General features: G+C 49.4%; 1 protein-coding gene across 1 annotated transcript in view; it reads right to left on the bottom strand.

Annotated features, from left to right (window-relative positions):
- Positions 1–8567, bottom strand: part of MYL4 (myosin light chain 4) — a 29413-nt gene extending 20846 nt beyond the window's left edge. Inside the window, exon 1 of the mRNA XM_019523615.1 lies at positions 8340–8567. Within this exon, the coding sequence (XP_019379160.1) occupies positions 8340–8447 (108 nt within the window). The 5' untranslated portion in view covers positions 8448–8567. The remainder of the gene's footprint in view (positions 1–8339) is intronic.
- Between the last annotated feature and the right edge of the window lie 4442 nt (positions 8568–13009).

The following is a 13009-nucleotide window of genomic DNA, read 5'->3' as shown; positions in this document are numbered from 1 at the left end:
CCCCAACGGGGGGTGGGGGGAGGGGCTGAGGGATTTCAGATTCCTTGAATCTTAAATTCCCTTTTAAAATAAGTAAACGTGAAGCCCTTTTTACAGCACAGAAAAGCCTGCACATATGATATGAATTCACCCTAAGGGCTCCAAGATGGGAAGGCAAATAAAAACAACCCAAAACTTTATTTCCTATAAAAATCTCCTGCATCATGGAGTTTGAATTCTCACTGCTGACAACAGTGAGCTCACTCCAGTGAAGCCCCAAAATCATAAGGACTGCTCTTATCACAGCAGTGGTGGAAATCTGTACACCAGCGGCCAAACTAATCAAACCATTGGACTACTTGTCTTTGTGGAGGGGTGTTTCAAGGTAAGAATAAGGTAGGTAGGTGCTCTTTCAAAATATGGTTCTAGGAGAGTCTCCCTCAGCAAAGCATAGCTGCTGAAATGCAAAAAACTGGCAGAAGTTGCCCAGAGTGAGTGGTACTTAATCACGCTGTGTTCTAGATAATCCTGCAGGCCTCCTCCCCACCCTTAGGAACAAAGGGTAAAGCAAAACATTATCTCTTGCCATATTCTCCCATTAGTGTCTGGTTTAACAGGGTAAAACAGGTGTAGTCTGTTACTGGGATCCTGGCATCTCACAAACCCCAGTGAATTGAAAATATTTGTGCAAAATGTTGGATGAGCAGTGCCAGGCAGTCCAGTGCAGACTGGGAGTCATGTCTGCAACCTAGAGACCAGCTGTTGTCAGAAATCATCACAGCAGCCAAATACGAGGAGTCAGAGACCTGCATTTTCCAAAACGACAAGTGCCTTTGGTTGCCTCCATTTGGGGGGAATCCAACTGGAGACCCCCTAAAAAAGGCCTGTTTTATTCATAACTTCTGACATCAAGACCTTTGAAGGCATTTTCAAAACAGCAGCTTTTAAATATTTTTGAAAAAAGAAGGGACTTTAATGATCTGCTGCTAACTCTGGACACTCTGTTGAGGCACATCAATGCCTATTTTTTCCTGAATCCTTCCAAACTCCTGTCCTCAGTAATATCATGTGGCAATGAGTTACAAAGGTTAACAATATGCCAGGTAAAAGAACTGGGACCTTTACATAGTCTGGAGTACTTACTGTCACAGATCAGCCCCTTTCAGGGGAAGCACTGCCTTGGTGGGACTCTCCAAAAAGCAGCCTTTTTCAGTCTCCCTTCCAGAGGACTCCCTGAAGCCAGCCCTGAAATGACTTCTTGACTTCTTGAGGGGCAAGCCTCTGGCTTCCCTGGCCCTTTGTAGCACTCTCACCCTCCGTAGCACCCTCACCACAAAATGCTCCTTCTGTTCTCAGCTCCTGGGAAGGAAGGGGTTGCCTCTTCAGAAGAGGGGTTCAGAGTGTGAAACCCCAAACAGCACAGCAGACAGCTCCACTTCAAACACTCTTTATTGTGCCACTGAGGTTCCTCCCATCCTTTCCTGGACTCCTGCTTTCTCTCTGCAGCTCTGTCGGTGCCTTTTTTTTTCTCCTCAAGCATAGTGAGCCATGGTAACAACAAGTGCAACAAAACTGTAGTACTGTATTTAACCTCGCTGCTAAAGTCACCCCAAAATGACAAATAATGTTATCAGGAACCAGTCAATGAACAGTTTCTGAGGCCTGCCGCTAGCCCCAGATTTATCTTTCCCCAGGGAAAAAAGGCATCTAGAAACTTTCTACAGCAAAAGGTGCTCGTACCAAGCCCTCCAAAGTAATCCCCACTGAAGGAACTCCAGGCCAGTATTCAGCCCACGTAGCCTCTTTGGTCATACCTGTCTATTCTTCCTCTGTAGGGATTCCCAAGGAGACAGCACAGATTCAAGATGGATGGCTACAGCAGTGTAACTAGAGGTAGGCAAGAGGGGAATCAGCCCTGGACACCAACTTAAGAGGGATACTACAGTCGTTACCCACCTTTGCTGAGTGGCAGCAAGAGGAGTCCCATGGCACTGCTCTTGCAGCAGCAACAGTAGCCAGTGAACAGACACTGCACTGCTGCTGCTGTTTTAAGAGAAAGAGGTGGAGCAGGCAGAGTATGCAGCAGCAGCGCAGCCCTAGACTGTTTTGGGGTTCCCACCATGAGTAAGACTCCTGTGCCCAGTCCCGCCCCCTGTTCTCTGACCTGTGGGCAGTACCATAGCAAGGGAGGGGTGAGCCGGGTGACCGCCCTGGGCACTGAAGCAAAGGAACACCAACAGGCGCTGCCCAGCCGGGGCAAGATGCAGAACGGAGTCACAAGCAGCTTGTCTGGGGGCACACAGGGATGGGGGGCTGGGGCAGTTCCTGCCACTGTGTGCACCCCCAGGCAAGCATGGCAGCACATGCGCCCCTGGATCTGTGCGTGGGGCAAGGGTGGGCTGCTGCTGCAGGCTTGCCCCAGGCACCAAACTTGCTATGGTACTGCCTGTGGGTGTCCCCGGCAGGGCTTGCCAGGGGCACAAACCCTGTTTGTTATGCCACTGGGTACATATTTTAGTGCAATGAGCTAAAATGTTCCCTCTTTTTGAAACAGGTGCTGTCCTAGTAATGAGCACCCTTCCCCTCAACAATGAACCAGCTGGAGCAGTAAATTCTTGGCCGGACCCACAGGGAGCAGAGCATGCAGACAGCAGGAATGCCCAGAACACTGGTTGGGCTGTCCCATGAAGGGGAAAAGATGTTATTTCAAGGCCTGATCCCAAGGCCAAGGGGTCAAGTGCTTCAACTGTCTCCCTACTGTGCCTGCTATTAATAAAGCTCTTACTACAATACTGGCTTAGAAAAGTAACTATAGAAGAAGGTGGAAAAAAATGACCTCCTGCTGTAGAACAGGGATTCTGAATAAAAGATGTTCTCATCAGGGAGAATCACGCAGATGAGATAATGCAGGCGCCAAAATACTTTAGGACTGAGACAGCTGGCAGCAGAAAGCCATTTCTGCTGTCAGGGTCTCTGATGAGGGCCTTTGATCAGGACCTCATCTGGGCCTGCCCAGGCAGGCTGTCTCACAGGCTAGAGATAAAAGTTACATATAAATCAGTTTAAGTGATCAGAAACTGGTTTAAACCTGTAACAGAACAGACATTCAGTGCACATAAACCAGTTTCAAAATGGTCGAACCCGGTTTGAGATAAACCTGGTTGAACGTAGTATCAGACTTAACTGATTGAGCTCAAACAGGTTTATGCAACTTCTGTCCCAGACCATTTCCTGGTTTAAGTTAAACCAGAGTCCCCCAGCATCCCAGCATGCTCTCTGCTCCAACCCAGCAGGGCTGGCCCCATCCCTCTGCTCCTCAGCTGGAGCAGGAACAGGCAGGGACAGGGGCCTGGCCAGATGCTAGCCCCAGAAGGGAGCAGGGAAAAGATTTATTCCCCCCACTCCCTCCCCTGTCCCACTGGCATGGATTTGCATTTCTCTGCTGGCTGTTCCAGTGGCAGGGCTGTGTCCAGCCCTGGCAGTAGCCTGGAGTGAACTGGCCAGGGAGGGGGTTTAATTCCCCCTTCCCTGTCTTACTGGCACAGACCTGGGCCAGGGTATGCTGGGCAGTTCCCCCTTACTGCTGCAGTGGAGGGACTGGGGCATGGCCAAATGCTGGCAGGCATGGCCCCCGAGGCAGAGGGGACAGCCCCTCTATCCCCACTACCACTGGGGGACTGCAGCCAAGGTCTGCCCACCCCAGCCACCGCTGCTGCCACTTGTTCCCTGCATGGGGCAGGTGGCAGGATAAGCCACCTCCTGCCACCTCTGCCAGATACTGGAGGGAGGGGGGAATAACCTCCCTCCCTGCCCCCTTGCTTAAGGGGCCTTGCCAGCCAGCCTCTGCAGCAGCAGCTCCTGTCCTGGTGCCTGGGAATCACAAGCTTCTTCCCAGTGAGGGAGCTGTTGCGGACTGCATGGGGTGAGTGGCCGCACCAGTTAAATCTAGGTAAGTGAGATTGACCTGCAAAGATTGAATCAATTCAGGCTCCAGCGTGTTGAATGTCTGTCTCCAGCCACAGACTCCAAGCACCATGAACAGCGCATGCCCCCGGCGGCTGTGGGGGGGGCGCGTCTGTGCTGGTGGTGGTGGGAGCTCGGCAGCGGAAGCCCAGCAGCAGCGTAGCTCCCAGAGACGCTGCCTGCACTGTTGGCAGCGGCGGGTGGCGGCGAGCGCTGACCAGGGGTTGGTGACCACCTGCAAGCTCCACTGACAGCAGTGGCCAGTGGCGATCGTGGACTGCCCACAGATGCCACCAGCAGTGTCTTTGGCAGTGTGGCAAACAGTGACCTTCCGCAGCCACTGCCAACAGTGTCGGTGGCGCCTTTTTTCAGGGGGTGCACCGCCACACTCGGGGTGCACGTGCACCCACGTATACCCCCTACGTATCACCCCTGCCAAGCACTACAATACATTCATATCAGGACCACATTAACTCAGTAGGGAATCCAGGCCCAGCCCTATGTCCCTAGTTCCCAGGAGCATATGAGCACATCAGAATGGCAGCTTTCACTTGGGGAAAATAAATGTTTTGTGTTGATTTCCAGCTGATACAGGACTGAAGAAGGGCTTGAAAACATGACTAGACTGTAGCTGCTGTGCTGACATCTGCCTGCATCAACAGACAGCTGGAAAGAGCCCAGGGAGAGTCGTCCTGTGCTCTTCATTGGCATGCAACTCCAAGCCCTTCTGCCAGCCAGCACAGCTCAAGAAGAGGCTCCTGTGTGAAGTGGAGCAGTGAAGCCCATTCACTTGTACAGATACACCCCTGCCAGCAAAGGAAGTACTGGCCCTGCACTTGGATGCCTGAGAAGGGAGAATCCAATAATTTATTCCTGCATTGAGGTAGCACATCTTTGTGGGGTGTCCCAAATTACCTCTCAAAGACAATGCTCCTTGCTAGCTGTTGAACAATTGGAGAACAGTGGTGCTTTAGGAATACTCTGGCTGCGCCCTCTGTCAGGAAAGGCCACTGTGCTAGCTGAGCTACTGGAGCTTGTGTCAGGAGGTGGGTAGAGTGTACCAGACATGATCCACAGTGTCCTCTTCCTTCACTCTGCTCCTTTCTTTGGCCTGTTGCTGAGTGGAAGTATTAGGGGGGACCGCCCGACCCAGGAGCTGAGCAGGGCAGGTTCTGAGCAGCAGCCTTTTTATGCTTTACCCTTGGAGGGTACAGGTGGTCTGGGGGTCATGGCTACAGCTCCTGGGAAGTGAGGTGCAACCTGACTGCTCACACAGGAGTCAGCAGCCTGTGTTGTGTGTGTCATACACACTCCTACATCTGCAGAAAGTGCCCTGGGGCCAGCAGTGGCCACACGCCAAGGCCTAGCTCTCCTTCTTTCTCAAAAGGATGGTAGATCCTGCAGCTGTTCCCTGTGCACCGCACTGGGCCCTTCTAAATCACTCTGAACCAACAGGGCAGATCACTACCTGCTGATGTACCTGTATGTCTTCCTGCAGCACTGCCTGTTGCCTAGTGGCATCCCAGACAAGTACCAACTCAGGCTCTCTCTGCTTTCTTCTCAGCCCAGGAAAGCAGTTAACTTCATGCACATGCTCCCATGCAGGAAGTGAATGCGAGTAGCATTGAGGAAGTGTGTGAGGCTAATTTGTGGCATGTCTGCTAAAAAAGTTGGGCTCACTGACTACATAGATCCATGGTTTTTTGGACTGTTGTGTCTAAGCAGAGAGGAAGGAGGATTTAATTCCTGCCCTAGGGCTGTGTTTAGTGTAGTGCCCACTCAAAAATGGCCATCATCCCAAGAGAGAAGGAATCTGATGCCTCACGAGATCAGATCACAAGCTACCTTTTCTTTACAGGGCTGCAGTCAATAAAGCATTTTGCTCATTTTGCACTATCTCCAGATGATATACGAGGAACAGGAATTGCCAGACAAACTGACTAATAATCATCCCTCTACTCTGATCTCTTATCACCAGCAGTGACTAATGCCAGATGCTCTGACGGAAAATGTAAGAGTGTAAAATGGACCCAACTCTGAAATCCCATCCTAAGTCATACACAGTTAGCCTGCACTAAACTTTTCGCCTCCAGTGAGTTCTACAGGATAATGATAGAGAGGGCTTCAAGTAAGCAGTTTTAAACATGCTGCCTTTCAAATCTGCCGCTTTTTGACTGCAGCATGCAATCACAGCCTTCTTCATCACGGGAGGCAGCAAAGAAACTGCCTGGAAAATCCAGTCTGAAGCACCCTGGCTGGATGTATATTACTCAGAAAGACATGTCAGTGGCTTCTTAAAAAAACAAAAGCCAAGAATACCTATTCTAGTAGAAGTTTTTCTAAAACTGCCTTTAGAAAAATCAATGACCAGCTACTGTCCATTGCAGTTCAAATATCTTGGCACACCCCACCCTTTACCCTTATATTCTGACACCAATTAATACTAAGGTAAACATCAATTGATGCAGTCGCGAAAAATATATTGCAACTCACACTCTATCTGAGGGAGTCATGTTGGATAAACAGTTCAGAGGCTGGAACCCAAGTGGCAGTGGTGAAACAGGGATGTTGGTTGTAGCTGTGTTGGTCTAAGTGCATAGGCAGACAAAACTCTTTGAGGAGAGGTGATATCTTATGCACATTCGTGTGCAAACAAGTCATGGTATGTGCAAAGCAGTGCATCTGTGAGGGCAATATGCAGTGCCGTGGCAAAAAAGTTTGGCGCCCAGGGCAAAGCCTGCAGCAGCAGCCCACCCTTGTCCCACGCACAGATCCTGGGGGTGCATGCCCCTCCATGCTTGCCTGGGAGTGCACACAGTGCTGGGAGCCACCCTCTCCCCATCCCCACACCCCCCACAAATGAGCCGGTCACTGCTCTGTCCTGCGCCTACCCTCCTCCCCCACCAGCTGGGTGGTGCCTGTTGGTGCCTCTTCACTTTGGTACCTGGGGCGGTTGCCCCACTCACACCCCCTCCTTGCTACAGCACTGGCAATATAAATAAATGCATATTGCAGGGAGACACATGTGCCAGTAGGTGGCTGCAAAAAGAAACTGCCTTTGTACGTGCAGGGCCCTGCATGTTTAAGCACCAAACTTCCTATGCCAGTGGCCATTTTGTGCAAAGCGATGCACATTTTCCTCAGACACCTGGAAAGAAGCATGGTGTGCAACTGGAGCTTAGTGCCCAGATCCTGGTTCTGGGCAGTGACCACAGAATGACCAAAGAGAAGAAGCCTAGGAGCGAGGGCATAAGTAGAAGAGAAGGTATCTGTACTGCTGCTTCTGTTTGAAGCTGGGAAGTGCTGAGCAACTGAAGGCTAATGCACAGAAGTATTGCAATGTCTCTAGTTCAGGGGACTGAATGCCACAGCAGGTGTGTGCCTTGTAGATGTAAATGGCAAACCAGGTTCACAGAGACTACATAAGGGGCTGGCACAGACAGGGAAGGGGTATGGACACGGCTAACACCTGGCATTTGAAACCTTTTTTTCAGGTTTAAATCTCACCCAGGTCAGTTCAGTCTTCCTCTGTGGATCTGGTTTCATATTGAAGTCACACCTTAAAACCTAGGCCTGGGATGGACACCCAAGAACACCAAGCTCTTTTCTTGGGTGCAGGGACTTATACCCATATCCTTGCCTAACAATGCCTTTCAAACCACTATTGTGCAGTCTGTTGGGTGAAAACCATGGTGTGATGTTACCACATTCTACCCTACGACTGGTTTCATTTGGTGAGGTGTATGTGGGGAGGGGGGGTGTATGGATGTCCCCCACAACTAGTTGCGTTTTGCTTTTTGTGAGTGTGTGTGCACTCTGCAACATGGTTTGGGAAGACTGCATTTTTTCTTAATAACAAAAATACCAAAATGTTTTGAATCTCAAAATTTGAATCTTGGGTGTAGCCAGTTCTGATTTTGTACCCTCCATACGTAGAAGAAGCAGAAGAGGTGATATGCTTGCCCATTACTGCAGCTGGAGAGACCAGCTGAGTGAGCAGGATGCTGTTCCCTTGGCACTTGCTCCCTCCTTTATCCCGGTCTCAGCAGAAGCTTCCCTTTGCGAGTGAGAGGTAGAGAAAGCTAGTGAAGGAGGAGTCCACTGGCACAGACAGCAGTTCTGCGTGCTCAGCACCTTTTAGGATTTGTTACTTATTTGTGTACTGTGCCAAGGGAAGGATGTCTGGGAAGGAGTCCATTAAAAATCTGGTGCCAATGGCAGGAGGTTTTCCTCTCCCAAACCCCTGCACCAGCATGCTGGGACCCTTCCAGTCCCAGCTTTTCTTCTGGAGTACAGCCCAGAGAACATGGTTCACAGATAAGTGCATTGGACAGAGAAGCACATGGCAGGTTGCTGGGATGGGACAGGGAAGAGAGAGTTTAGGATTCTGTACTTACGGTCACACTCTTGGGATCGAAGGCCGGTTCTTTGGGTGGCTCTGGTGCTGCTGGGGCAGCAGCAGGCTTGGCTGCCTCTTTCTTTGCATCTGGTTTCTTGGGGGGCATGTTTCTGGATTCTTGGCAAAGGCGCTTGGACCAATCTTCACCCCCACCAAGGCAGCAGGCTGAGGGACAAAAACCAAAGCCTGCTCCCTGCCTTATATACCAGCCCAGTGCTCACACCAGAGGGGCAGGCCAACTGCAAGAGCAACTGCTACTTACTATAAAAGGAAGAAACTCTAAAGAGAAGGGGCCCCACACGACAATGGCCCATTGTCATCAGCTCCGAGCTCAGAGAACCAAGCTCCCAGCACACCCCAATAGAGAGGGGGCTCCAGGCACTTGGGTTGGGGTGGGCTGGAGCAGCTTGCAAAAAGACCCTTGAAAAACAAAATACAAATGGCCCAGAGTGACTGGCAGAAAAATAGCAACCCAGTAGCTGACAAACCTGCCACAATACCCAGGGGGAAAGTGTGTCTTTTTATAGTCAAGGCTGCAAGTGCAAATACTGCAGATTCCTTTTCAGACTGGGATTTACTATCTGCCACTTCACAGCCGCTCAGTGAAATATTTGATCCTGGTCCCTTTGCCTCCTTCTTTTGCAGATGAAGCTTTTAAATATCCCCTGTGGCCCAGAAAGTTATGTATCTTTTTCTGGGCCTCCTCTCATGCCTGCCTGGGGCAGGGAGATTCCAGCTGGCTGGGGTAGCTGCTGATGGGGCTGGGCTTGCTCAGAAAGACATTCCTGTCACTTTGCAGGGCACTCAATATTACATTTTCCACAGCGAAACAGAAGCAATTTCAAACTGAAAGCTGGCTCCTACCTTTTTTTCTCTGATTGCACCTGTAGAGACGCCGAGAGTTCGGGATGCACTGAGCTAAATGTTCTAAAGGTCGAGAGTAAGAAACACAAAAAACTAGAACTCTTGGTTCCAAAATGATACCTTTTATTAGACCAACTGGAAAATGGCAAGAAAATTGTCCTTTTCTGCAATCTTTCAGGATCAAAGTCCCTTTGTCAGGCTCTGGGAAAAGTGTAGGTGGTACAAGATGGTAAAAAGTCCCCATAAGTAGGAAATAAATTTCATTTTTGCAGTTTATTTCCTACCTACAGAAACTTTTTACCATCTTGTACCATCTACACTTTTCCCAGAGCCTGACCAAGGGAAGAGCACCCAGAAAGCTAGCAAGACTGTGAGAGGGGAAAGGGGGATGGTTTGAAGGGATGGTAAATTACAGCTCTCTGACATGTATGTCTCACCAGCTCAGACTCCTTTCCAGCTCTTTCTCTCCATGTGCTGTAGTATAACGGACATCAGTCCTATTGCAGCCCATCTAAATCCTCTGGAAACTCATGCTACATTCAGCCCTGGATTTCAAGCGAAGCATCACGTTGGCTCAAAGCCTTTCCAGCCCTACCTCAGCTCTAGCCACAATCAGCTCTAACAGTGCTGCCCAACTTTTTGGCATGACAATTTTTTCCAGACAGGGTTGTAGCCTGCCCAGCCTGGGGACTGATGTGGGCAGGGATTTGTTTTAATGGCTCCTGCTGGCTGACCCCTACCTGATGTGGTTAAGAACCACCTGGCAGGACTGGTGCCAGGTATGTTGGGCAGTTATGTAAATCCCATGACATCTCTGTTTGGCTTGTCATTATCTTTGAAAGCATTTCCAGAGAGAGAGGACATCTGGTACTGCAGAGAGAGGCCTCCCTTGCTGCAGAGGTGTCCCTGAGCCCAGACCACTGCTCCAGACTGAGCTCAGGGGCTTGTGTCTACCTGTACTGAGACCAGGTCAATAAGCTTTGTGCCCAAGTGCTCTGTGGGAGTCAAGGTTGGACTCTACCCCCTTTATCAAGCCAGAGACTGTGAGGCAAATCTGTGGGTTACAGCAGCCTCCACAGTGCAGGGCTTTCAGCAGGTTGCACAGTCCTTTTTTCCCTCCTCTCTGAGGAATAATTCCTGTGAGCTCAGCAGACTGCTGGGAAGCTCCTCTGAATTAACATTGGTCAGCTCAGTGTCTCTGGCCCTTAGTGATGTGTAGGGCTAATTAATGGTTACCTTGCTACCCATGCATTGTCTCTGCACAAAGTAGACCAAGGCAGAGGTTGTGCTATCAGATTTCTCACTGGGGTAGCCCCACTCTGATCCCAGGCCACAGCTGTGCAGCAGCACAGCTAAGGAACTCCCTCTGCTTTCTGATGCGTTCACATCCCCCCTCCAACTACTTTGAGGCCACTGGAAGGGAATTTCTGGTCCAATTCCCTACTTCACAGGGGAGGAAGGGAGGCCTGGTGGACAAGGTGACCACCTGGAAACTAAGAGATCCAGGGATCATTCCCTGCCCTGTGTGATCTTGAGCCTGTCACTTAATCTGTCTGTCCATGCAACAAAGGAATAAAGTGTCAGGTATCCAGGTTGGAACCGTATTCGTGTAGAGGAAAAGGCAATCAGGACTCGTAGTAGAGATGATATCTTTTATTACACCAACAAGATTTTTGCAAAAATCTTGTTGGTCTAATAAAAGATATCATCTCTACTACGAGTCCTGATTACAAAGGAATAGACACACTCCTTGTGGGTTCTGTCGGATCACTTGTGATCTGCAGTTCCCCTAATGCCAACATTACACTGGTATAATGGACACAAAATGAATGAATGGATCCACTCCACCCAGCCTGGGGACAAGGCTCCAGAAGTCCCCTCCAGGAGTCCAGTTACACTCTGAGTTTGTTCTGATGGCTGGAATTAATGCTTGTAACTAGATACCCTGCTGGGGAGGAGGGAGGCACTGCTGGGCAGGACTTCTGTGGGAGGGTTCAGACCTAACCCTCCCTCTCACCTGGAAAAGATTTTCCTTGCCCTGCCCCTGAAGCTGGATCAGATACTTAGACCAGTGGTTCTCAACCTCATTAGATTCAAGACACCCCTTGGAAAATGCCAGCTTTTATTTTTCACTCATTTTTTGACTGTGGAAAAATAACAGAAGCAATTTTTCTGTTGCAAAGAACTCAGAAAAACCACAATGAGTCAGAATATTTTTTGACACTATGGATTCCCGTTTGAAATCTCTGTGTTTATCTTGTAAATTGTGGGTAGGTGTTTGCATACGTCACAGTGCTAATATTGTGCAGCACCCCATGGCACCCTTAAAAGGATTTCTCAGCACCCCAAGGTGCCACAGCACTCTGGCTGTGAATCACTGCCTTAAATTCTGCTGTGTCTACCCCGTAAGTCTGAGACTAGATGAGCTCTTCGGAAAATCTCAATATTGTCAGCCCCGGTATTTGAAAATCATGAGTCCAGACACACAAAAGTCATTAGACTGGCTTAAAAATAAAGAGATTTTTGTTTAAAAAATTGGTTATTTTTCTTTACCTCACAGTGTCTGAGCCATCCAGGTGCACTCTAGTCATTTTTAAAGCTTTTTTGTCCCTGCAAGCATGAGGGCTAGAAATGTATTTTTAAATCAAAAGGTGAGAGTCTTATGAAATGATGTGACTCCAGGAGCTGGGGAGAGAGGATGGCTTTGGTGGGATGGATTGTGTTATAATTTGTTTTTTTCTCCTCACTGGGCTGGGGGAGGAGGTTGTTTGTATTTAATTTGGTTCTGTATTTTATTCTAGTTCTGTAATCATTTTATTTTTCTTTTATAAGCTGCCTTGAGTCTTTTTGGGAAGGGTAGCACCTAAATCAAATAAATAAGGCATTGTTTTCTGTCCTGTCGCCCCTCAGATGCTGTTTGGGAACCAATATGCCTCTCAGCACAGCATGAAATAATGAAATCGCAACTAAGTTTGTAAAACACTTCCCCTCCCACCAAGTTCAGATGCCCCAGCAGCTGGCTGAGGTAGCGTCCAGCTTCCTCACCCTGCCTTGGAGTCTGTGCATGACCTTGTTAGAGATACCATGCTACAGAAATTTGATGATTGTCCTCAGAGGAGCAGAAGTGTCAGAAATATCCCAGTGGCTGGGGCTCAAGTTGTCCAGCCAAGGAGGGATAAACTTAGCTTGGTTTGGAAAGGGCTAAATTGAGACCCACCCGTTTTCTCCCCTGGACAGACTTACTTTATCCAGAGCCCTCCTCTCCCTGGAGTTAGACAGACCTTTCATAAGGGCCTGGGGGATGATGTACAAAGGAAACCCTTGGTTCAGGCCTGAGAGGAAGGTTGAGCTTCGTGGACCATTTTTAATTCCCTACTGTGTCACCAACTCCTTTTGTGATCATGGTTCCTTAACCTCAGCAGTCTCCCCACCATAAAATGGAAGGTGGTGATAAGAATAAGCATAGTGAAGAATTAGCTGCTTAGATATTAGGGCTGTGCAAAGCTTTGGTAGCGGTTCGATTCAGAGGAGATTCGGCCCCATTCAGCGGCTGAATCTCCGAATCTGAATTGAAATGGGAGACCCATTAAAAGGTCCGAATCAATTTGGAAGCCTCCAAATTGATTTGGAGAGATTTGGCGCCAGTTCGGAGATTTGGCCGTAGACTAAACAGGCAGCAGTCCTCGACCACACTGGACACAACTGCCTCCAGCTGGTAAATCGGTTGTCGTGGGCGGAGTGGGGAGGGAAGGGGCATGGGGGGAGGCAGATCAACACCCCCACAGCAAGGGAGGGATTGGGGCT

This window comes from Gavialis gangeticus, unplaced genomic scaffold (genome assembly GCF_001723915.1).
Source record: "Gavialis gangeticus isolate Ggan-Ray unplaced genomic scaffold, GavGan_comp1, whole genome shotgun sequence".
Classification (NCBI taxonomy): domain Eukaryota; kingdom Metazoa; phylum Chordata; order Crocodylia; family Gavialidae; genus Gavialis; species Gavialis gangeticus.
The sequence above is the reverse complement of the archived record's forward strand: the minus strand, read 5'-3'. Positions and strand labels throughout refer to the sequence as shown.